Raw genomic sequence first — 23,948 nt, forward strand, 5'->3', positions numbered from 1 at the left:
AAATAGTAAATGAGTATATGCATATATACGTACAGGTATGTGCATACCGACATCCACCTGTATGTATAGGTGCATATCTGGGTACAGGACATTGCAAACAAAACGTAGACGAGAAAACACACAAGCCACATAGAGAACATTCTACTTCATCAGCTACCCCCGTTTTAACACCGGCGTTTCGAAGAGCTAGGCAGGACGCATCGTTGAATATATTATATATAAATATGAAAGTGACATCCGAAAAGCATGTTGAAAATATTTTCAAGGTGAGACATCATACCACAATTACTTTTGGTTACACTCCCAATCTTTTAGTGGGGAAAATATCGATATTCCCTACAGCGGTGTGTAAATTAAGAGTGTGTATGCCTTTTTGATTCGTTTATTTATTTTTGTGAACTATTCTCTTCATTAATAAATAAATAACTGCAGTTTCTGTTTCTTTTCTTTTCTTTTTCACACTGGGGTATCACTGACATTTTTACGTTCGGAGTTCAGATCTTGCCGAGGTTAACTTTGCCTTTCATCTCTTCGGAGTTGATAAAATAAAATACGAGTCAAATACTGCAGTTGATGTGATCGACTTGTTTCCCTTCCAACAAAAATTACTGGCCTTGGTCCCTGCAACGCTTCCCGTTCTGATTAGAATGTTGTTATCTCGGTTGCCACAAATGGAATCCGAGCAACCGCCCTTATAAGTCCCAGGGTTGAAGATTTTTTTTTAAATGTCATCCCGTGGTGAGAAATGTTTTAAACATTTTCTTCTGTCTTCAGTTTCAGCCAGATGCTGTGGCCATGCTGGGGCACTAAACAAAAACTATTGTACAAAATCAAATCTAATAAAATGTTTCCTGCAATTAATATGTGGGTAGTGTATAGTTTACTTTATAATCATTCAAAGAAGTTGTCCATATACTTTTGTGTGTATATGTGTGCTTGCTTGCTTGTTTGTTCTGGTCCCTGTGACACAATTTTATGTAATGAAATATTGTCTATATTTCCACAGATACCTGCTACACAATGAACACCTTGTACAAAAAGTAAGTAGATTCTTACAATTTCCTTTCTATTTTTACATCCCATCAAGGTGGTGCTCCAGCATGATCACAGTCCAATGACTGAAACTTGTAAAGGGATAAAAGGATAAACACTGATTTTAAAATATGTGCTTTGTTCATTCATTCATTTTTTTTTACATCTTTCTTCCATGCTAGCATGAGTTAGATGACTATATTTTAAAGACATTGTTTTACAGCCAAATGCCCTTCTTGTTGCTAACCATTACCTATTTTACAAATAAGGGTCTCGTTTCACATGCTTTTGTAGACATGAAGTGAGCAGATGATTTGTTGATAGAAGTGTTAACTGTGTGTGTGTGTGTGTGTGTGTGCTAATTACTGTCTCCTTCTTTGACATCGCATGACAGTTGTATAACCGTGTGGTTGTTACTTCATATAACAGAATCTAGTAGATGTAAATATTGAGTAGAAAGTTTCATTTCTGAAAACGAGGTTGACGGACAAAAAACTGATGTCTTTTATTAATACAACCTGTTATATCACTTTGTGGGAAATGTATTTCTAACTGATTCAACCTCAGTATATTACTGGTATATTTTTTATTGATCTAGCATTCACTACTCTACTCCCAGAAGGGTGAATAGCTACATCAGCCCTGGCAGTATTTGAACTGCTAATGCACAGGAGGGAAACTAAATAGTTTGACCTTTTTTTTTTTTGATGCAGTTCTGTTTCTGTCAGCTGAGAAAAGGTATAGTCATATAAGTTTACTTTGCAAGCATATGGTTCTAGGTTCAATCTTTGTGTGGTTCTTTGGAGGAAATGACTGCTACTGTAGGTTTGAGATGAGCAAAACCTTGTAAGTGAATTTAAGGTATTTAGTAGTTGTGTGGAATCTCTGAAGGTCTACTGCATAATGTCATTCGATTTAACACTGCCCTCTTTTGTTACGGTATTTCTTTTGAGATACACTGCCTTTGTTTTTCAACTTATTTTTAAAATAAAGAAGAATTTAGTGAAATATCAGTCATCAGTTGTAAGATTTCAGACCATCGTTAAAGGGAGACAACTTCGGATAAGATGCTTCCTGCTGCAGCATTTCATCCTACAATTACTTGTTTCTTCCTCTCTTCTCGTCCACCCTCTGCCTCTTATATCCTGCAAAAAAACAGAAATGTCTATGAGTATTTACCTTTATCTCACTCAGTTCCACTGTTCCTCTCAACTGTTGACATAACTACAGATATGTGCCATCTTCCCAGAGCTTGACAGATAATTTGCGCTTCTAAATGTCAAAGTGTGAATTACCAAACCCGTTCCTGTGACTTATCGGTTCAGCAAAAAAGACAATAGAATAAACATTAGGCTTTAAGGGAAAAAAGTCTTGTGGTCAGTTCGTTCAACTAAAATTCTTCAAAATGATGCCCTACTATTGGCCACAATCTAATGACTGAAACAAAGGATATACGATAAAAGATCCTGATATTTTTTCTCTCAATAAATTCCAACATAATCTTAATCTACATTGTCTGAAACATATTTTTAGAAAATTTCATTAAAAAATATCCAGTTTTCAGAAAGTTATGGACGAAACAAACCAAAGTGAATGAATTATCTGAAACTTCTTTCCACTCAACCCTTTCCCTCTACTTACGAAAATTTTCCTCTACAAATTCCAGTATAACCCCAACTCTTTAGCATTTAAACCAATCAAAATATCCGACCAGTTTTATGTTCAAACAGGCTAGATCCAGCCTCTCACACCTACCCTACAATGTCATTCTAAAAATAAACAGTCAGATCACCGAAAGCTTGAAGCTATGAGACAATGCATGATTAATTCAAAACAATGTGACTATATAAGCATTACATTTGATAGAGTCATCTAAACATTAAATGGTTCTACACTATCTAAAATGTATCTTTGGAAAATTTCATTAAAAAATATGCATTTCCCAGAAAGTTATAAAGCAACAAAGTCAGTGATGTCCTAAAGTGTAGATACACCCACTGTCATATTTTGTATGGACTTATTTTCTATTATCTCTTTTTTTTGCCAGCTATCGGAGAGCTATCCTATACGACGCAGTGCCCAGTTAGTTGCCTATATCTTCCTGAGAGGAAAAGAGAAAGGTCAGCTGCAACTTTGTTTAATCAGATAGATTAAATTAACGACACATTACACCACACTAGATAACATTAATTGCCTTTTTATAAATCTACTTGTGATGATTGATGATTTGGTGGTGGCTGGGACTAAAACACCAGTCGATGTGTGTGTGTACAGCAGAGTTGATGTGGTTAATAAGTGGAGTTAAAATGTAATCTAATGAGAACATTTAGCCAATAACTTTTGACTAAATAGGTGCAGGCATGGCTGTGTGCTAAGAAGTTTGCTTCCCAATCACATGGTTCTGAGTTCATTCCCACTGTGTGGCATCTTGGGCAAGTGTTTATTACTATAACCTCAAGCTGACCAAAGCCTTGTGAGTGAATTTGGTCGATAGAAACTGAAAGGTAGTGAGCTGGCAGAAACATTAGCACACCAGGCAAAATGCATAGCAGTATTTCGTCTGCCGTTACGTTCTGAGTTCAAATTCCGCCGAGGTTGACTTTACCTTTCATCCTTTCGGTGTCGATAAATTAAGTACCAGTTATGCACTGGGGTCGATGTAATCGACTTAATCCCTTTGTCTGTCCCCTCTATGTTTAGCCCCTTGTGGGCAATAAAAAAATAAGAAACTGAAAGAAGCCTGTCATATATATGTGTCTGTATTTTTACATCCATTTTGCCATGCTAGCATGAGTTAGACCTGTCACAGACAACTTGTAATCTGCAAAACATTCTGATTGGCACACCTAATAAAAAATTACACTGATTTTTCTGTAGTGGTGCAGCACATTTGATGAGGAGTCCTGTCACATGTGGCCTTTATTCTCAAAGAAGGTTACCCCTACCTGGGTTAAAGGATATATTATTGGGATAATGGGACTGATTTCAAAACCTCTTGGCTTGGATGTAAACTTCTGAACTATACATCAGTGTCAGTATCCCAGCATACAATATAATATATTGTATGTTTGTATGTTTGTAAACACAATTAGTTTTGATGTGAATATTTTGAGTGCTAATCACGAGTTAATGATGGTACGTGTGCGTATGCACACATGCATTAATGTTTTAGATTAAAGTAATTTAATGAGAACATATGTGATAAACGAGTTTTATAAAAGATATTAACATGCTAATTAAATATACTGTTATTATTGTTTTAACTGTTGCTGTTGTTGTTGTTAAGGCAGCAGGCTGACATAATTGTTTGCATGCCTTTCAGATGAAAGTACCAGTTGAGCAGTTGGGGTTGATGTAATCAACTTAGCCCTTCCCCTGAAATGGCTGGCCTTGTGGCAAAATTTGAAACAATGATTATTATTATTATTATTGTTCAGTAGTCTTATTTTTATAACGTGCTTTCACTTCACTACCGAGCGCAGCTCTGTGCGCCTTGGGTATGTGCTGTGGTTTGCTGTGGTGCTCTTATGTTTACTGTATTGAAAGTGTTTTGCGTAGAATGTGTGCAGTACCCAGTAGTGCAATTTTCTGCATGTTATATATATTTGTAAGTCCTGGTGTTTTTGTTATGTATTTGTCTGAATATTTTTTTATTATACCTAAGGCACCTACTATGATAGGAATTGTTTCTGTTTTTAGATTCCACATTCGAGTTATCTCTATTTCCAGGTCTTTGTATTTTGTTTTAGATTATTAATAATAATAATTATTATTATTATTATTATTATTCAGCGAGCTGGTGGAAGCATTAACATACTAGCTGAAATGTAAGGCAAAGTCAACCTCAGTATAATCTGAACCTAGAACATAAAGACAGACGAAATATTGCTAAGCATTTTGCCCAGCATGCTGATAATTCTGCCAGCTCATACTATTATTATTACCAGCCATGTATTCTCATTCTATATATTATTTCTCTCTTCCAGGACTGGAAAGTATTGAAAAATTAAAAGACCACGATTCTGTTTCGCCAAAACGATTACAATCCTTCAAGAAAACTTTCCAAGAGAAACTGCAGGAAGGCATCAGAGAATGGAAGCAAAAGAATCCATAATTTTTTTATATAGTTTTGAAACCCAAAGTCTTTTGTATTTAATTAATGTTTAGTTTTTCTAGATGCCTTCTTCAAGTGGAATTGTTTCTATTGTTATCAAATCAAAAGAACCAAATAAAAATGCAAATGGAGTTTTTATATCTTTGTTTATAGTTTTTATTCATGCTTGTTGTTTATAGCCCCAGGTCAGCCTTGATTGAGCATATGTATGGTAAATTTAAATCCAGCTGCAACCACATCATCATTTTATCCTTATATCTAAAACAGCATTATCCTACGTGTCCTTTCGTTATTGATTGACTGGTATGATTTGGGAAGAGATTTGGCTGTTATTTCTAGCATGTAGGACGCTCGCGTAAAGGAGCCTAACAAAAGCATTTGATACACAAGCGCTCCAGTTTCTGTGGAAAGAAGATAACTCATAAAATACCTTATGTACTTTGGGGAGAAGATGCACCACGAGCCATTGATGCAGACCATCTTGACAAGTGTGAAGGGGAAGAGAGAAAGACGTCAGTCAAAGACTGGTGAAGACTTCAATGAATGGATCGGAAACAAAAGCTTGGCTGATTGTAATACATGCAGCACAACACAGAGGGGACTGGAGGGTTTTGGCAAACCGATCTCTGGACACAGGAATGCACCTGGCTAATGACATTAAGAAAAAGAAATAAATTTTTTAGGCCCAGGTGAGAAAAAAAAAAATAATTTTAATTGTAAAAGGTATGCTGAAGAGGATGGCAATGGATTAAGATTTGTTTTAATTCAAATTACAAGTTTCAGTTTGTAGGATACTATAAAATGTATACGCTCAAGAACAGGATTTACAAGCGCACCCATTAAAATTTCGGTGGGGGTATTTTGTAATGTGGGATACTATAAAATGTCAAAAAATCCAGAGAGTAAAAAAAAAAAGTTTCAAATTCTATTTTATTCGTGTCAGCTATTCCAAAAGTCCACCGACAATGAAATTGTTCTAACCAAGTTTTCCAACAGGTCACTTTTCGTACTTGAACTCACAGAAATAGGAGTCAATGGTAGCACAATGATTGTCAAAGCACTGGTTACCTCCTGGGTCAGGCCCATATGCTTTCCATTTGATACATGTAGGCCTCGTCTTGTGTGTTGCAATGTTCTCTTACGAAATTGGTTAGCCTAAGTATCTTTAGAATGTACGAGCATGCTCAGCCACAAGTCACTGTATATTGTGGTTACCAGCAGAACCAGCTGTTGAATACATTCTTCCAGTGTCACAGTTCCAACAAAGCACAGCATATAGAAATGTTTTATGTCTTGCGTTATAGACCACCGAAAATCCAGCTTTGGTTGGCTTGAGGCTAGTAAAAGACACTTGCCCAATGTGCCACGCAGTGGGACTGAACCCCGAACTACATGGTTGGGAAGCAAGCTTCTTATCACACTGCCACATTCACCACATTAACTTTTACTGCAGCACCAACAGATGCAATCATGATGTACTTTAATGTTGATAATAACGTAACCTCGACACATCTTCTGAGGTACACCTTCCCTCTCTTAAAAGAACATTATTGCATCCTCTTCCATCTTTATACACTTCCACGAAAATCTCTAAAAGTAGTTTATTTGTATTCTTTTATCTTATAGACAGATTATCATGTGTAAGCAATCAGCCCGTTGTTGCTTATAGTGGTGGTAGTGATAGTTGGTATTGTAATGATGGTGATCAGTGTGGAAGTGTATTATTAACAGTATGATGACAGTGATAATGCTGGCGGTGGGATGTTAGTTATGACAGTGTCGGTGGTGATGGCGATAATAGTAAGTAATGATGGAGATGGTGGCAGACAATGGTGATGATGATGTTGGCAATACGTTTCTCTGCCTATTACTGACCCCTACCTAAAAATAGTTTTGCTTGTAACCCAATACAGATTATTTTTCTCCATTACATTCCTCCCAGTCTACCTTTGTTTTTTCCATATCATTGCACTTCGTTTTCCATTCCTTCTTAAATTCCTTTCTCTTGTTTCTTTTCTTCTTTGTCATTCACTTATTCCACTGCAACATTTATATATGGTTGGCGTTAGGAAGGGCATCCAGCTGTAGAAACTCTGCCAAATCAGACTGGAGCCTGGTGTTGCCATCCGGTTTCACCAGTCCTCAGTCAAATCGTCCAACCCATGCTAGCATGGAAAGCGGACGTTAAACGATGATGATGATGATGATATATATATGAGTATTGTAGTTTGCAAAAGGTTTTGAATCACTTCTATGTAGGTATGTGAGTGTGTGGATGAATGTGTGTATATGTATATATACACACATATGGATGGATAGGTGAATGGAAGAAGAATTTGTGAGACCTGTGATACTTCCACATTTCAAAATTATTTGTGGTTTGATAAATAATTTATGAATGTTTTTACCACTGCTTCTTTATGTTAAATATCTCAATTATTTCCTCAGTTTCCTTCCACAGTTAAGGTTATTTAAAGCATAACATCAAGACATTTTTATTTTGTCAAAGTTCCATGTTGGAATAACATTCAAACACATGAAAAAATCTAGCAGAACAACATTTCAGATGATTGTTTCTTTATTTTACACAAGGGCAGCAGATGAAAAGAACATTACAAGGACAAATTAGAAAAACATTGATGGGTGGCAAATGGGATAAATTACTTAAAATCACTTATGAGGAATCAAATGTGTGAAATTATAAAGATATGTTATTGGCACATGATAGAAGGAACAGACTTGGCCTTCTGTTATAATTCCAGTTACATTTAGAATGCTTTAAGGCAGTGGGTCTCAACCAGGATCCATATGGATCCTTGGGGGTCCATTTAAGGTTTTCTTGTTAAAATTAATTGGCTATATTTCTACAATACACAAAAAAATTTGATAATTATTTTTATACAATTCCTAATAATATTTAATTATAAAAAAAAAAGATTTTATTAACATCAAATGGTTAAGAGGGTTCACCCAAGTAAAATAGGAATCAAAAGAGGTACATTAGTAAAAGAAAATGGTTGAGAAGCACTGCTTTAAGGAATAGTAAATGGACTCCAGTACTTGATTGGGACTTTATTTCATCAATCGATCTCAACCCCAGACAACAAAGGATGACGAAAGGCAAAGTTGATCATGGTAGAATTTTAAATCAAAATTTAAAGGAATGTAACTAAGTATCATGAGGCTGTTTTGTCTGTTGTTATTCTTAATAATAATAATAGTTTCAAATTTTGGCACTAGGCCAGCAATTTAAGGGAGAGGGGATTAGTCAATTATATTGATCCTAGTACTTAACAGAGGAACAGATGTAGAATCAGCAGGCTGTACAATAAATAAGTATATCAGGCTAACCAGAAATACTTTTAAGGCTAGATTTATGCAGTAAATCCATTTATGTTCAGAAATAAGAGTAACGTAATAATACCTTCAAAATGTGTTTTTGCTTTACAAATATACAGGTATTTAGTAATATAAAAGTTAGCAAGTGTGTGTGTGTGTAATTTTGTCAGATGTATTTAAAAATTAGAAACAGTATCATAATATTTAATACTCGTAGTTTGTTAGTATGAAACCTCACACACATACACTTATAGATTTATAGGGAGAGAAGTAGGAGAGATACATTCATAAAAAAATTGTATATACATGTATATATTATATACATACTTTCTTAAAACATGCCCACAGTATATATGCGCATATGGATGTGTTATATACATACACACACACACACACACACACATATATATATGCATGCACACACACAGGTTATATAAAAGTAAATATATACAAATATTGAAAATTTAAATAAAATCATAAGAAATCTTCACACAAAATAGAAAAGAGACATTCATACAGATATACACAAACACGTACATATTAAAAAAATATACATACATTCAAGCACTGTATGAATACAAATTCACATACATAAGACAAAACGTCTGTGACTATATATATAAGCATTTCATTTATATATAATATATATCATCATCATCAACATTTAACATCTGTTTTCCATGTTGGCATGGGTTGGATGACTCAACAGAAACTGGCAAGGCCAGGGTCCGCACCAGGTAGTCTGTTTTGGCTTGGTTTCTATGATTGGAAGCCCTTCCTAACGCTAACTATACACACACACACACACACAGAGGACATGTGGAGGCATATGGCTTAGTGGTGAAGGTGTTGCTCTTATGATTGTAAGACTGTGATTTTGATTCCTGGACTGTGCAATATGTAATGTCCTTGAGTAAAATGCATCATTTCACATTACTCCAGGCCACTCAACTGACAAAAATGAGTAATCCTTCAACAGGATGTTCTATCCAGGAAGTGGAGGGAGTATATATGCCACAGGAAAGTAGCCTTCTGAACCTCAGGAGGGACCTTTGATCCTCTTTATACACACACATATTTGTATGTGTGTATATATACGTATGTGTCTACCTATCTATGTAATAAATGAGAGAGATGGAGGATACAAGAATCTTCATTGATCCCTGAAATTGTTGCAACCCATCTAGCATTGATCCCTCACAGGTGGGATATTGTACTATTGTAGTGATCAATAAAGATTTTCATATCTTCCATCCCTCTCATTAATTATTACTTACATACTCAATGAACACTAAGCCAGTGAGCGTGAGAGATGTGTGGCTTTGGAGAGTTTTGACTCTTCTTTCTAGCAAACGGTGCATATCATACCCTGACTTTTAATAATATATATTTTGCCTATTTTGGTTATTCTTGCTGGCCACCTTATCGTTATTTTTTTAAAGATAACTTATTTGGATTTTGAATATACACACATATATATATATATATATATATATATATATATATATATATATATATATATATATATATATATATATATATATATATATATATGTATGTATGTATGCACACTTATTTATGTGTGTATGTATATATATATGCATATTCTGAAATGTATTAATTAAAGAAGGGTTTTCATAATGGGATGCATTTCGTATTACATATTTTGCAGATCTGAAACATGCATATTAAATGTTTTCAAAATATCATTGTTTGATTTGACATCAATATTACTATATATATGTATGTGTGTACACACACACACACACACACACACATCCATACTTATATGTACAGGTCTATTTTATTTATTTGTCCAAAGCATAGTTTGATATGAAATTTAGTATAAAACAGAATAAACAATAAAAACATGATGGTTTGTAGGTAAATATTTCAATATTTCTTGAAATCATAAGCCAATGTTTCAAACATTGAAGAAAAGTTTCTTTGAAATTGGCAACGTGGCAGTAAGGAATCACCGTGAAGCCAGGTCATCTTTAGTTTTCTTTTCAAATTTATTGAGCACTTTGCTGGAATTCTTTCGAATAAACAGCCACGTTGCACTGAATCTGTTTCTTGTCTTTGAAGATCTGCTAAAGTCTTTACTAGAATTGTTGTTGTTGTTGGTGGTTGCTGTGAGAGTAGTGAGAGCATTGTCTGTATTGCTAATGTTGTTGTTGCTGTGATCATAATCAATGTCATGACCGTTATTATTATTAACAATGTTGTTCAGACTGTTGTGTCTCTGAGCTTTATTCCTCGGAGTTGTGTTGCCGTTAGCGACAGAGATTTTTGTTGGATATACACACCCGACGGATTTGCAGCGCTTTCGCTCATAGAATGGTGATTCTTCTGGAATGTTCTCACCCATTGGCGTCACCACTTCGAGCGCCAGACTCTCTCCTGCCTCATGGACCAGGTTCACCACTTCGTCATGCATGCTCCACTTTGTATCCTCTTTGCCAATAGCAACAATGTAATCTCCAACTTTTAAACCACTCTCCTGAAAGCAGTAATAATAACAACAATGATTTCTTTTATTGGCCACAGAGGCTCAAGACATGGAGGATAATACCAAAGGACCAGTTACAACACACAAAGCAAAACAAAAAAATACAAACACAAAAACAGGTAGGGTTTACATTGATCAAAGGGAGATACTAACACATTAAAGGAGATAACAGAGGGTATGTAATAGAAATTAGGGAACTAGATAATAAATAAAATCCCTTCTACTATAGGCACAAGGCCTGAAATTGTGAGGGAGGGGGCTAGTCGATTACATCAACCCTAGTACGTAACTGGTACTTATTTCATCAACCCTGAAAGGATGAAAGTCAAAGTCAACTTCAGCAGAATTTGAACTCTGATGGATGAAATTCTGCTAAGCTTTTCACTCAGCATGCTAACGACTGCCAGCCTTAATAATAATAGTAATAATAATCATAATAGCAATTATAATAATTTCTTTTATTTGCCACAGGGGCATAAGATGAGGGGGACATTACAAGGTCAGTTTATAATTTGTATAGAGGGTTACATAGAAATTTGGGGAGGAAGAAAGGGAGAAAATAGAGTGTTGCTCATAGATTTGGGGGGTCTCCCATATTAGTGAGGAAATCTCCCTCGTTAGCTTGTAAATCTCACTCATAGGCTTGAATTATTTTCAAAAGTTTGTGAGTCTCCCTCATACATTTGTAAGTCTTCCTCATTGATATGTGAGTCTTCCTCTTTGATTTGTGAGACTCTCTCTTGCCAATTTGTGAGTCACACACACTGTAGTTTCTGACTATTTTTCTGTTTATGAAATTTTGAGTTGTTCTTAATGACAGGAATTTTCCTCTTACCATTTTAGGATCCAGCAGTCCATTGACTGTTCTGCATCCAATTATAAAAAAGCTGTCACTGTAAACTTTAGTTGTTGGTATCACATTTCTCCCCCCCCCCCTTTCTCTCTCTAATTAGACGCAGGTTAATTAGTGAGGAAAAGTAAAATATAACAAAGTCTCTCTTACCGCAGCTGGTGACCCTGGTTCAATACTGTTGATCTTCACTGGACAATCCCCACGGATACTGAAACCAAATCCGTACTGAGAATTTTTCGTCAAATGAATAAGACAAGGTGCTGTCCAAAGTTTATTGGCACTGAATATATTGAGTGGCCCCTAGATGAGAAGGATAAAAAGGAAACAGATGCAGCTTATAAATAGGGTGTATATCTGTGAGTATATTTTTACATTTGTGTGTCTGACAGAATTCTGTACAGCTTTTATCCACAATATTTCAATCACAAGACATTGGTCAACACTAGAAAATTGTAGAAGATACTTTTCCAAGCTATCATGAAGTGGGATTGAACCTGAAGCTCTCAGACTAAAGGGTTGTGTAGCAGATGTCTCAAGTACACTGCTTTGGTGGCACCAACACACTCACACACACATTGTGTATATCTAGTATGAAGATTATAGTAAATCTACTGGGGATCGCTTCTCTATATATATATGACAAGGCATTACATATTTTTCTTTATTGTAGTAAATTTGACTTATAGCTGTTTCCAGTTGTCATTGTAGGTTTAATATTGATAAGTTTACTAAATTGACCCATTGATAACTGAATATATACACACACACAAAGGAAAAAGTAATAGTAATAATAAGATAAAGATAGTTGTTTCAAGTAACCTATGAGAAACAAAGAAATGATTTTATAAGAATAATGTAGAATATTTACCAAACTTTGGAACAAATCTGTAACAGCATGATTAGAAAATTCAGGATAAATGTCCTCCACATTATACTGAGATTCTGGGATTATTTCTGGCACTTTAATCAGATCGGTGAAATCATCTTCTTCCTCTAGATTTTCAAATTTTTTCAGTGCTCTGATAAGATGAAAATATGAAGAAACAAGACAACCAATATTAGCTGGTAGAATCATTAACACATTGGGCAAAATGCTTAGTGGCATTTTGTCTATTTCTATGTTCTGAGTTCAAATTCCACTGAGGCTCACTTTGCCTTTAATCCCTTTGGGGGTCAATAAAATAAATACCTGTTGAACGTTGGGGATTGATTTAAATAGCTTAGCCCATCCCCTTGAATTGCTGACTTTGTACCAAAATCTAAAATCAATCAATATTACTTGAATGCAGTGGACTCGTAGAATCAGTAGGGTATCACACAAGGTGTTCTGTGGCATTTCGTCAAAAACTTATCTGTAATCAAACTGTATTTCCATTCTTCTAAGGTCAGTAAAATAAAGTACCTGCCAAATACTGGGTTGACTTAATCAGTTAACATCTCCCCCTAATCTGTAATGTTATTTTGTTATGGTTTATATTGGTTAACATGAATGGTGGAAGAAGGCATAGTCTATTTTACATGCACAAAACATATTTGAATGACAATTGTCTGACAATATTCTCTAGATACGGTTTTTACATAATTATCACCATCTTCATTTAACATCATCCATTTTTCATGCTGTCATGAGTTGGACAGTTTGACAGAATCTATTTAGTATCACATTGTGCTTCACCTAGACTACTCTATTCTAATGTGTGTGTGTGTGTGATGAAGATGATATATATATAACAAAATAGGAAATTGAAAATTTTTGGTATTATTTCTGATTTCCTGCTTGTTATACAATAATTCTGCAAATAATATTTCCACAATTCTCAATTTTAATATGTATTTTGACTAACATACAGCAGTAACTGAGACTACATATTGGATTGTAAGAATGGATTAAGCAAATGTGCTTCAAGAGGAAACAACTGGGATTTATCCTAACAACTTACATAATATATACACATGATAACTATGTGTCTGTATATTTCTGTTCACACACGTACATATACATAGCGCCAAGAAAATAGATGTGTGATTGGTACATAAAATATTATTGTATATGTTCCCACATACCTTTCATAGGTTTCACGTAATACTCCTTGAAACAAGTCAATCTTGCGCATCTGCCTACATAAGTCATGGGTGTTCAGTGCTTCCTCCAGGAGCACAACGCTCTCACGATAATGAGCTTTGCCTACAAATATGAATGACTATTCTTAAACAGGTTGATAATATAAGGGGAAGCATCAGGAATGTTGATTTTTTTCAATGGACTGATAATGTGAGAAGGAATTATAGTTTTTTTTTAATAGATGGGCTGTATATATACATACATACATACACTTATACACTCACAAATCCATACATCCATTCAGATACACATGTATATACATCTAAGCACACGTACATACACAAACATACATACATGCACACATATTTGCAATCATTTCTCTTTACATAAACAAGCATTAAAATACACACACACAGACATACATACATACGTATAAGTTCCCTTATAAGACAAGTTTTTACTTTTTTTTATACAAACACACACACATACACTAATGTATTTTCTTCTTGCTAGACATTCACACACACTTCTAATACATACCCACACACACACACATATACACTCACTCTCTCCCTCTTCTTTTTCTCTGTGTCTGTATCTTCCTAGTTGTCTCTCTCTCTCTCTCTCTGTCTCTCTCACACACACACTCACACATTAACACAATACCCATACTGTCAACAGTAAATTGTCATCAATATATCTGAATGTAATTTCAAATATTTACCTTGAATTTTCCTCTTCTCAGAGTTGAAAGGTAACACAGTTGCCATGTCTTGGAAGTCTGGTGAAGATGATGTGATGTCAAGAACTTTGACCAATTCTTGTAGTTTGCCAACATCGTCACTATCTGAAATTACAAAAATACACAAATTCTACTTCAATCTACTCCACAGGATTTCACACCAACAAGACAGCGCAGTTTGTTAGAAATAACAGCTAATTTTCTCCCAAATACTCGTCTAAAGTTAGGCACAGCCATGATTCTGCAGTTAAGAAGCTTGCTTCCCAACCATGTGAGTGGATTTGGTGGAAGGAAACTGAAAGAAGCCTGTCAAGTGTGTGTGTGTGCGAGTGTGTGTGTGCGCATGAGTGTGCGTGCATGTATGTACATATACACATATATATGTATATGTATGTGTGTGTGTATATATATATATATATATATAAAAGAAAAGAATGAACATATTGGATAATTTAGTCCCAGATAGATGAATCTCCAGAACGAAGCAACATCTTCCATTTCTCAAAGTAGTATTCCACACTACCACTACCGCTATCATCTTCATGACCATCTTCTCTGCTACCACTATCACTACAACCACCACCACCACAATCACACTATAACCATACCACTACCTCCAGAACCACAACCACCACCACCATCATCATTCTTCAATATATTCATAACTCACCATCTTGTTCCATCAGGGCCAGTGCTATGTAGTAATGTGCTAAAGCTTTGTAAAACTGACTTTTCCCCAGCATCATTGAAGTCCAAGAAAACGGTACATATTGTTTAACTGGTTCCACCGATATCATATCGTGGGCTTTGGTGTATGTTGTAGAAACCTGAAGAAAAAGAATATTTGTTATGAATACTTTTTTTTTGTCTCAATATATATTGTTTCACTCTTGCTACTACATACAGAAAAACAGGCAAATTTATGCAGAATTATATCATCATCATCATCATTGCCATCATCATCATTACCATCATCATCATTACCATCATCATCATCACTTAATGTTTGTCTTCTATGTTGGCTTGGGATGGATAATTCAGCAGTATCTTAGAAATCAAGGGATGGCTTTGGGCCCCATTGTTTGCTTTGGCAAGGGCTCTGCAGCTAGACATTGTTCCTTAATGCTAATCTTTTTACGGAATGTACTGGATGTTTTATAAAGGGTTGAATGGTTGAGAAGTTCACAGTACAACCCGGTGTTTCCAAGCTTGATCATCACGATATGACGCCATGGATAAGGATGATAGATATCAGGAAGTAAAGGATGAAGTAGGAGTGGTGGGAGGATGTAGAAGTACATAAGAGTAGCTATAGTAAGTGGAGCATGATGGCAAATATAAGAGGGTGTTGAGAATGATATGGAAGGTGTTAAAGAACTGCCTTAAAGGTACATGTATCTGGAATACTCAGCCACTTGTTAATTCATTTAAGTTATCTAGTTGGTTGACCATACATCAATATCAGCACGAGAACCCATTGATATCAAAGGGAGATAACTCTTGATTATATCCCTTTATCCAGTCATTTGCAGTACCATTAAATTTTCGTATAACTTTAAATGCTTTAAAAATGTTGTAAAGAGCACCCTTTAAGATCTTTAGTATTCAAACTGACAAAGCGCTGAGTCTTCCCCTTCTTGACACACTGTCAGCGAAAAAACAAACTAGTGTTTGCTTACTCAGCGTGTCTCTTTTGGCTATGCATCTAGCATAAAAAAATGTTTGCATCAATAGACCCAGCATAGAGTTAAGCTGTTCATGCAGCCGGTTAGGTACACCCTAAGTATAAATAAACATTGGCTTTTATCCCATTGGCACTTTCCTCACCATAAATGAGAAATCAGTTATTTCCCCCACACTCAACACATATATACATATATATACAATCACATATTTTCTAAAAATAAACCTCCCATGTGCTTCTGTCCCTGTCTCTCAGTCTCCACTTCATTCTTATCACCTCACCTTTGCCTCGTTTTCACCTTACTACTAAATATCACATAAAACTAAAGTAAACTTTTGCTTATGTGCAGGTCACTGGCTAAGTTATGCTCTTACCTTAGATTTTTTGGGCCTACCAATTTTGAACAGTCTCAAGTGTAACAAGCCAAAACTATAATGATAATTGGAAACTTGACTGATGAACAGAGGGCCACGAATGGTCTGTCCTGGTTTTTCCTGTTCGTCTTTGTATCATCTATCAGTCTGTATGTTTTTACTGTCGTCCGTTACGTTCTTATTCCGTTTTTTCTTTTTTGGTGGAGGGATATATATATGTTTTTATATTTCACGATGGTCACTTTTTTTGGTCAAATATATATATATATATATATATATATATATATATATATATATATAGATAGATAGATATAGATAGATAGATAGAGAGAGAGAGAGAGAGACAGAGAGAGAGATGAAGGTAGGCAGGTAGGTAGATAGATAGATAGACACACACACACACACACAAGGTGCGCACACGTGTAAACACATACATATACAAGTACAACGAAAATGGACATTGCTACTTACCTTTGCTGCCATCTTCGCAATCTTGACGTAGTTCAATAAACCAGGTGATATACCATCCAAGTTCATCCTTTCATAAATACACTCCACAGACTGGGCCTGCAAACAATGTAGGGAAGAGTAAACAACCACAAGTTACTAAAGAGTGAGTCGTTTTTACATCAATATATGTTAAACATGTCTTGCTGCCAAGGATGCTGTTGTTGTTGTTTGTTTAGTTCCAGGTCCAGACTTCTTTTAGTAAACCAATGATGTCTAGATACTCCAAACTATTACCATTCTGCTTGTCTAGAACTACGTTCTTTAATGTGTCCTTCTCTTATTTATCCCTTTGGCATTCAGATTATTCTGAAAAAATGTAATACTCACTCACTCACTCATTCATTCTTCATCATCATGTATATGTGTGTATATGTTTGTGTGTCTGTTTGTCCCCCCACTCTCAGCATCGCTTGACAATCAATGCTGGTGCGTTTATGTCCCAGTAACTTAGCAGTTCGGCAAAAGAGACCTATAGAATAAGTACTAGGCTTACAAAGAATAAGATCTGGGGTCGATTTGCTCAACTATAAAGGCGGTACTCCAGCATGGCCACAGTCAAATGACTGAAACAAGTAAAAGAGTATCTTGTAGCTTTGAGATTTCAAGGATGTGATTGTATAATTTTAGAATGACATTGTATGGTAGGTGTGAGAGGTTAGATCTGGTCAGTTAATACATAAAATAAGTAGAATATTTGGGCCAGATAAGGCCATTTAAATGCTAAAGGTTTAAGATAGTAGAGTGATGTGATGGAATTTGGTTACACTTTCTAGCACATCAAGTGACCACATACAGAGTTCTATCAGAAGGGTTACAGAGGTGTTATTTCTCAACAAACCACAGATAAATTTGAGCCAACAAAGGGGCCCCTACATTGTATTCCAGCCTGTATAATATGACAGTTAAATACCCTCAAATCTCTAGGAGTTGCCATTAGTCAGAGCTGACTGTATTTGCATCTATGCATGCAGGTTTGGAGAAGTTTGTGTGTGTGTGTGTTGACTAGTTTCTGTCTACCTTTGCAAGTCTCACCTTGATGTGGTCCAAGAGAAGACCACTACTTTAGTGCTGATACAGCTAGGCATCGGTATCATCAGACATTGCTATCATAATGCAAAGGGCCGAAGAAGATACCTTAAAGCATCTTGGACCAACATTTTAGCATCCCAAACTTAGAGCCTTACCTTCATGAGTTTAATCAACATAAGCAACGTAACTGGTTGCATGTCCATGCTTGGTGCATCACTGAAATAAGTGACCAGATACTGGAAAGCACCAGCAGCTTTCTGGAAGTTTTCAATGGCAGCATTCATTCCAGAGAGTACCTTGCGATCCTGTGAGAAAACAACATTGGTTAAAGAAATTCATTTCTGTGTATAACAATTAAAAAGATTAATTGACAATTAATTTCTGTATTAGCATACAATAGAGTACCATAAACAATAAATAAGTATGTTATGTACACACACACATTATATAGATATTTATACAAGTGTTATATGGATGCAAAGCCATTGTTTACTCTATGGCCAGACATATATTTAACTTCAAACACACAGGCATACATTCTCATTTATATATATATATATATATATATTTATTGTTATTATTATTTTTATTATTTATCATTTTTATTATACTACACTCTCTGAGTGGTTGGCATTAGGAAGGGCATCCAGCTGTAGAAACTCTGCCAAATTTAGATTGGAGCCTGGTGTTGCCATCCGGTTTCACCAGTCCTCAGTCAAATCGTCCAACCCATGCTAGCATGGAAAGCAGACGTTAAACGATGATGATGATTATTATTATTATTAAGGCAGTAAGCTGACAGAACCATTAATATATGGGGCAAGATGCTTAACAGCATTTCATGCGTCTTTATTATTCTGTGTTCAAACTCCACTGAGATCGACTTTTCCTTTCAGAGCTGATAAAATAAGTACCAGTTGAACACTGGGGTTCGATGTAATTGACTTGCCTCTTCCAGCAAAACTGCTGGCCTTTAGCCAAAATTTGAAACCATTTTTATTATTACCAAGGCAGTGAGCTGGCAGAATCATTAGCATGTGGCAGGGGAATGCTTCGTGGCACTTCATCCATCTTTATGTTCTGAGTTCAAACATCACTGAGGTTGACTTTGCCTTTCATCTATTTGATGGGGGTCGATAAAATAAGTACCAAGTGGGCACTGGTGGGTTGATGTAAGCGACTTCCCCCCACCTCCTGCCAAAATTGCTGGCCTTGAGCTAAAATATGAAATCAGTAGTAATAGTAGTAGCAACAGCAGTAGTATCTTACCTGTTTACAAGCAATCTGTGTGTACAAGGCTCCGACATTGAATAAAACACATCCTTTCTCAAAGCTAATAGCTCGCTGAAAATAAGGCACGCCAGTCAGGGAGTCATACCTAGTGTATATAAATATACACAGAGAGAAAGAGAGATAAAAGTATGTACATACATTTGGATGTGTGTTTATGTAAGTGTATGTGTATGAATATCTGTAGACATAAAAACTATGCCAAAACAGATAGTAGAGCTTGGTGCAATCCTCTGACTTGTGAGCTCCTGTCAAACTGTTTGACTAATGACGGCATGGAAGATGGATGTTAAATAATGACGATGATGATGATAATGTGATATTAGATATACATACCAATGGAAATAGATACCAAGATTTCTGCCAGCCACATAAAATCTCTTCTCTAGATGACTGAGGTGATTATAGTATGTTAATAGTTGTATTACTCCAGATTCACTACGCTGTGGTGTACGGATATTCTGAAGATGAGAAATGGAGTATAAGAATGGGAACACACAACAACAACATCAATATCAGTAATTAACAACACAGGCACTGTCAGTTACAATGACAATGGTTCCAGTTGATCCGATAAACGGAACAGCCTGCTCAAGAAATTAATGTGGCTGAGCACTCCACAGAAAAGTGTGCCTTTAATGAAGCTCTCAGGGAGATTCAGCATGACACAATGTGACAAGGCTGGTCCTTTAAAATATAGATACTGCTCATTTTGGGCATGAAATTAAGTGTCTTGCTCAAGGACATGATGCACTACTGGGAATCAAACTCACGACCTTACAATTATGAGCCAAATGCACCAACCACATTTTCAGTCCCCTTACCCTTGACTCAGTGGTACATATAGGATGTGACAGCAGGAGAAGAGAGAGAGTGAAGGCTGCACTAACTGAATAAACTGAAACAATGTGAAACTTACCTGTCTAAATTCCATCAGCTGGTTGATGGAAGTTGTATACTTAGTGCCATCATCGTTGAAGTGTTCCACAATGAAGTCCTAAATATGAATAATTTATGAGACAAATTATACAATGATTACACATTATTAACATTTTCAAACATACACAAACCACCATCATTTAACGTCTGCTTTCCATGCTGGCATGGTTTGGAGAGTTTGACAGGAACTGGCTAGGCAGAAGACTGTACCAGGCTTCAGTATCTATTTTGGCATGGTTTTTATAGCTGGATGCCCTTCCTAACACCAACCAGCCCACAGAGTGGACTGAGTGCTTTTTACATGGCATTAGCACAGTCAAGATCAGTTTTCACAGCTGGTTGCCATTCCAAATGCGAACCACTTTACAGTGTGGACTGAGTGCTTTTTATGTGGCACTACCACCAGCAAGGTCTGCTGGATTTCCTTTCTAATGCCAACCACTGAGTATTTTTGATGCAGTACCAACACTAGTGAGGTCCAAGTTTTGGCATGATTTTTATGGATGTATGCCTTTCCTAATGCCAACAACTTTACAGAGTGACCTGGAACCACTTTACATTGTGGACTATATATATATATATATATCCATGTGTGTGTATGTTATGCATGTATCTACATATATATATATATATGCATACATAATTAAGGATAAATCAATTAATGATCTTAATGTGCACTCCATTAGCACAAGGTTGAAATCGGACAATCTAGAATTAACCTCAAAATTTTACTAAATCTCTTATTCATTTGCTTGCTTTCAGCTTTGTGCTAATGGAGGGTCTTTTGATATCTATCTCTAGCATGTAGGTGCTGTTTCTCAATGCCTTTAATTATGATTATATCTATATAATTATATATATATGTATAAATAATACAGAATGGGACAAGGACGCAAAACATCCAGACAGTTAGGTGATACACAAAAGGGACAAAACATACAGATAGACGATACAAAGAAAACATGGACAGATCATTCTCAATATTGCTCCAATCTGGCCAGCCCCAATGAAAAACTAAGCTAAGAGCATTAGATTCCTTGGAAGAAAGCAGCGAATGTATACAAAAACAAGGATGGAAAAAAACGAACAATGTTACACAAATACAATAAAAACAATAAAACAGGACATATATATATATATATATATATATATATATATATCATCATCATTGTTTAACATCCGCTTTCCATGCTAGCATGGGTTGGACGATTTGACTGAGGATTGGTGAACCAAGTGGCTGTACCAGGCTCCAATCTGATTTGGCAGAGTTTCTACAGTTGGATACCCTTCCTAACGCCAACCACTCCGAGATATGATGCAGTACGGAATTTTGTCAGTGAACAGGTCGTGGTCTCTAAGCGATGAAAATATTTTGGCAAATTAAATTTAAATGTTGAAGTGAATCTAACGGTTTTTGTGTGTTTCTTAAATGGCTTATAAACACCTTCCATGCTGCAATTGTTTTCATTCCAGCACACGATCTCAGATCAGGTCGCTTGCTATGCAAGTACATCTCTCTCTAGAGAGAGAGAGAGAGAGAGAGAGAGAGAGAGAGAGAGAGAGAGAGAGAAAGAGAGTCAAAGGCATAAATGTGTGGTAAGAAGTTTGCTTCCTGACCACATGGTTTCAAGTTCATTCTCACTGCATGGTATCTTGAGCAAGTCTCCTACTACAGCCCTTGGCCAATCAAAGTGTTGCGAGTGGATTTAGTATTGAGAAACAGAAAAAAGACCATTGAATATGAGATTTATATGGGATCTGAGGCAGATACCATATTCAAAATTGTGTACCTAAAGTGGGTACAATAGCTAAGATAGGGCACGTCAAGTGAGTACTAAAGCTTAGGTGCTTTATCCAGGGAGTACCATTATTAAGGAAGAGTATCCTAGGTGAGTACAAAGCTAAGGCAATACACTTAAGTTTTAGAGTTATAATTAGTGTAAAAGAAATTTTAAAAAAGGTGTTTAATATTACCTGAATGGGAACTGTAAAGTCAACTTCTCTGGTTTCTTTCAGACCCAGCGGGACCATCGGCACAGAGTCTATAGCGCTGGAAGGTTAAAATATGGCGTATGTATATTTGTGTGTGTGTGTATATATATGCGTTTTGCTCCATTTATTGTTATTAAAGAGGCAAACAATATACACACACAGCAAAGGAGAGAGAGAGAGAGATGGCACTAATACATTAATGAAACTACTCAATACAGTTTTTTTGCGGGGAGGGGTTCTAATATGTCAAAAAAACATATGTGACTAAGAGTATGCCTCAGTAGAGAAAGAGAGAGAGTACTGATATATCAATGATATGATTCGATTCTGAGTTTATTGGACATTTTGCTTTTTTAAGGAGACAAACAAAACATAAAATGCCATCAGAAGAGATAGGGGACAAAGTTAAACACAAAGACAGAAAAACACAGAGATAGAAAGAGAGACAGAGATAGAAAGAGAGACAGAGATAGAAAGAGAGACAGAGATAGGAGAGACAGAGATAGAAGGAGAGAGTGACAGACATACACACAAAGTACTAACTTGGCATGTTGGTATATATTAACAGAACTATTTAGTTCACACAGTTCCTCTTTAAGTAGTTGTATATTTGAGTTAAAGAAAGACAGTTCAACAGCCACTAATTCTTTCAGCCTCTTGTTTCCTGTTGCCCTACAAAACAGAAAAGGAAGAATATAAAGATAAGCAATTATTAATTGCAGAGATTAATTTACATGAATAAATAAATAAACAAACAAACAGATGTTTAATTGTGTATTTTAGGTGTATTAATTGTCCACTTTAAGCTGACAAAGTAGTCTAGTTTGAAACTAACTATTAAGATGTGTTGATAGATTTGATGGTTGTTATACAAGCACACGATCTGTGTGTGTGTGTGTGTGACTGCAGTTCAGCTGTCATAAGTATAGTGGAAATGAGAAAAAAATAACCACTGGGCATTACATCAGCGCAACATTTACTTTTGTCATCAGGCTTACAAAAGCTGAAGAAATGCAGCGATCACTGTATCTCTGACACAGAAACTTGAAGTCCCGTATGTGAATCTCCATAATTGTTTATATTCTTCCATTTCCAACAATATTGGGATCTACTTCATTTGTGTGTATGTGTGTGTCTCTCTCTCTCCTTTTATATATATATATGTGTATATATATATTTCGTTTTGGGATTTGGTTTGCAAGATTTTTTATGTGATTTCGTGTGTTGAAGTCAAGAGTCAAGACTATTGTGTGAGAGTCAAGACTATTGAAGTCAAGAGTCAAAACTAACTGTGAGAGTCAAGACTATTGAAAAGGTTGCAAGACGCAACGAAAATTTTAGGAAAATAAAAATAAGAAATAAGTGGAAATTTTAACGGTGAGTGTGTTAAATTTTAAGGCACGATAAGAAAATGACTCTCCCCAGACACAACAGTGTGTATATATATATATATATATATATATATATATATATATA

The 23,948-nt window shown here is 35.8% G+C and overlaps 2 protein-coding genes across 4 annotated transcripts in view; one reads left to right on the top strand and one right to left on the bottom strand.

Moving 5' to 3' along the window:
• LOC106878484 (protein NCBP2AS2 homolog) overlaps positions 1–5,284 on the top strand; it is a 6,118-nt gene extending 834 nt beyond the window's left edge. Inside the window, exons 2-5 of one of the 2 annotated variants that reach the window (XM_052973851.1) lie at positions 36–266; positions 1,007–1,040; positions 3,080–3,152; positions 5,019–5,284. In XM_052973851.1, coding sequence (XP_052829811.1) covers positions 247–266; positions 1,007–1,040; positions 3,080–3,152; positions 5,019–5,146 — 255 coding nt within the window. In that variant the 5' untranslated portion in view covers positions 36–246 and the 3' untranslated portion in view covers positions 5,147–5,284. The remainder of the gene's footprint in view (positions 1–35; positions 267–1,006; positions 1,041–3,079; positions 3,153–5,018) is intronic. The other variant, XM_014927703.2, reaches the window with a different exon arrangement.
• Positions 5,285–7,706: 2,422 nt separating this feature from the next.
• The window catches only part of LOC106878476 (rhophilin-2-B), a 67,919-nt gene continuing 51,677 nt past the window's right edge, over positions 7,707–23,948 (bottom strand). For both annotated transcript variants that reach the window (XM_014927693.2, XM_014927695.2), the window contains exons 3-15: positions 23,016–23,144; positions 22,455–22,530; positions 20,461–20,538; positions 19,878–20,002; positions 19,521–19,629; positions 18,407–18,556; positions 17,184–17,279; positions 15,325–15,481; positions 14,637–14,759; positions 13,915–14,035; positions 12,719–12,869; positions 12,001–12,150; positions 7,707–10,988 (exon numbers count right to left, since the gene is read on the bottom strand). In XM_014927693.2, the coding sequence (XP_014783179.1) occupies positions 10,461–10,988; positions 12,001–12,150; positions 12,719–12,869; positions 13,915–14,035; positions 14,637–14,759; positions 15,325–15,481; positions 17,184–17,279; positions 18,407–18,556; positions 19,521–19,629; positions 19,878–20,002; positions 20,461–20,538; positions 22,455–22,530; positions 23,016–23,144 (1,993 nt within the window). In that variant the 3' untranslated portion in view covers positions 7,707–10,460. The remainder of the gene's footprint in view (positions 10,989–12,000; positions 12,151–12,718; positions 12,870–13,914; positions 14,036–14,636; positions 14,760–15,324; positions 15,482–17,183; positions 17,280–18,406; positions 18,557–19,520; positions 19,630–19,877; positions 20,003–20,460; positions 20,539–22,454; positions 22,531–23,015; positions 23,145–23,948) is intronic.

This window comes from Octopus bimaculoides, chromosome 17 (genome assembly GCF_001194135.2).
Source record: "Octopus bimaculoides isolate UCB-OBI-ISO-001 chromosome 17, ASM119413v2, whole genome shotgun sequence".
In the NCBI taxonomy this organism is placed as follows: Eukaryota; Metazoa; Mollusca; class Cephalopoda; order Octopoda; family Octopodidae; genus Octopus; species Octopus bimaculoides.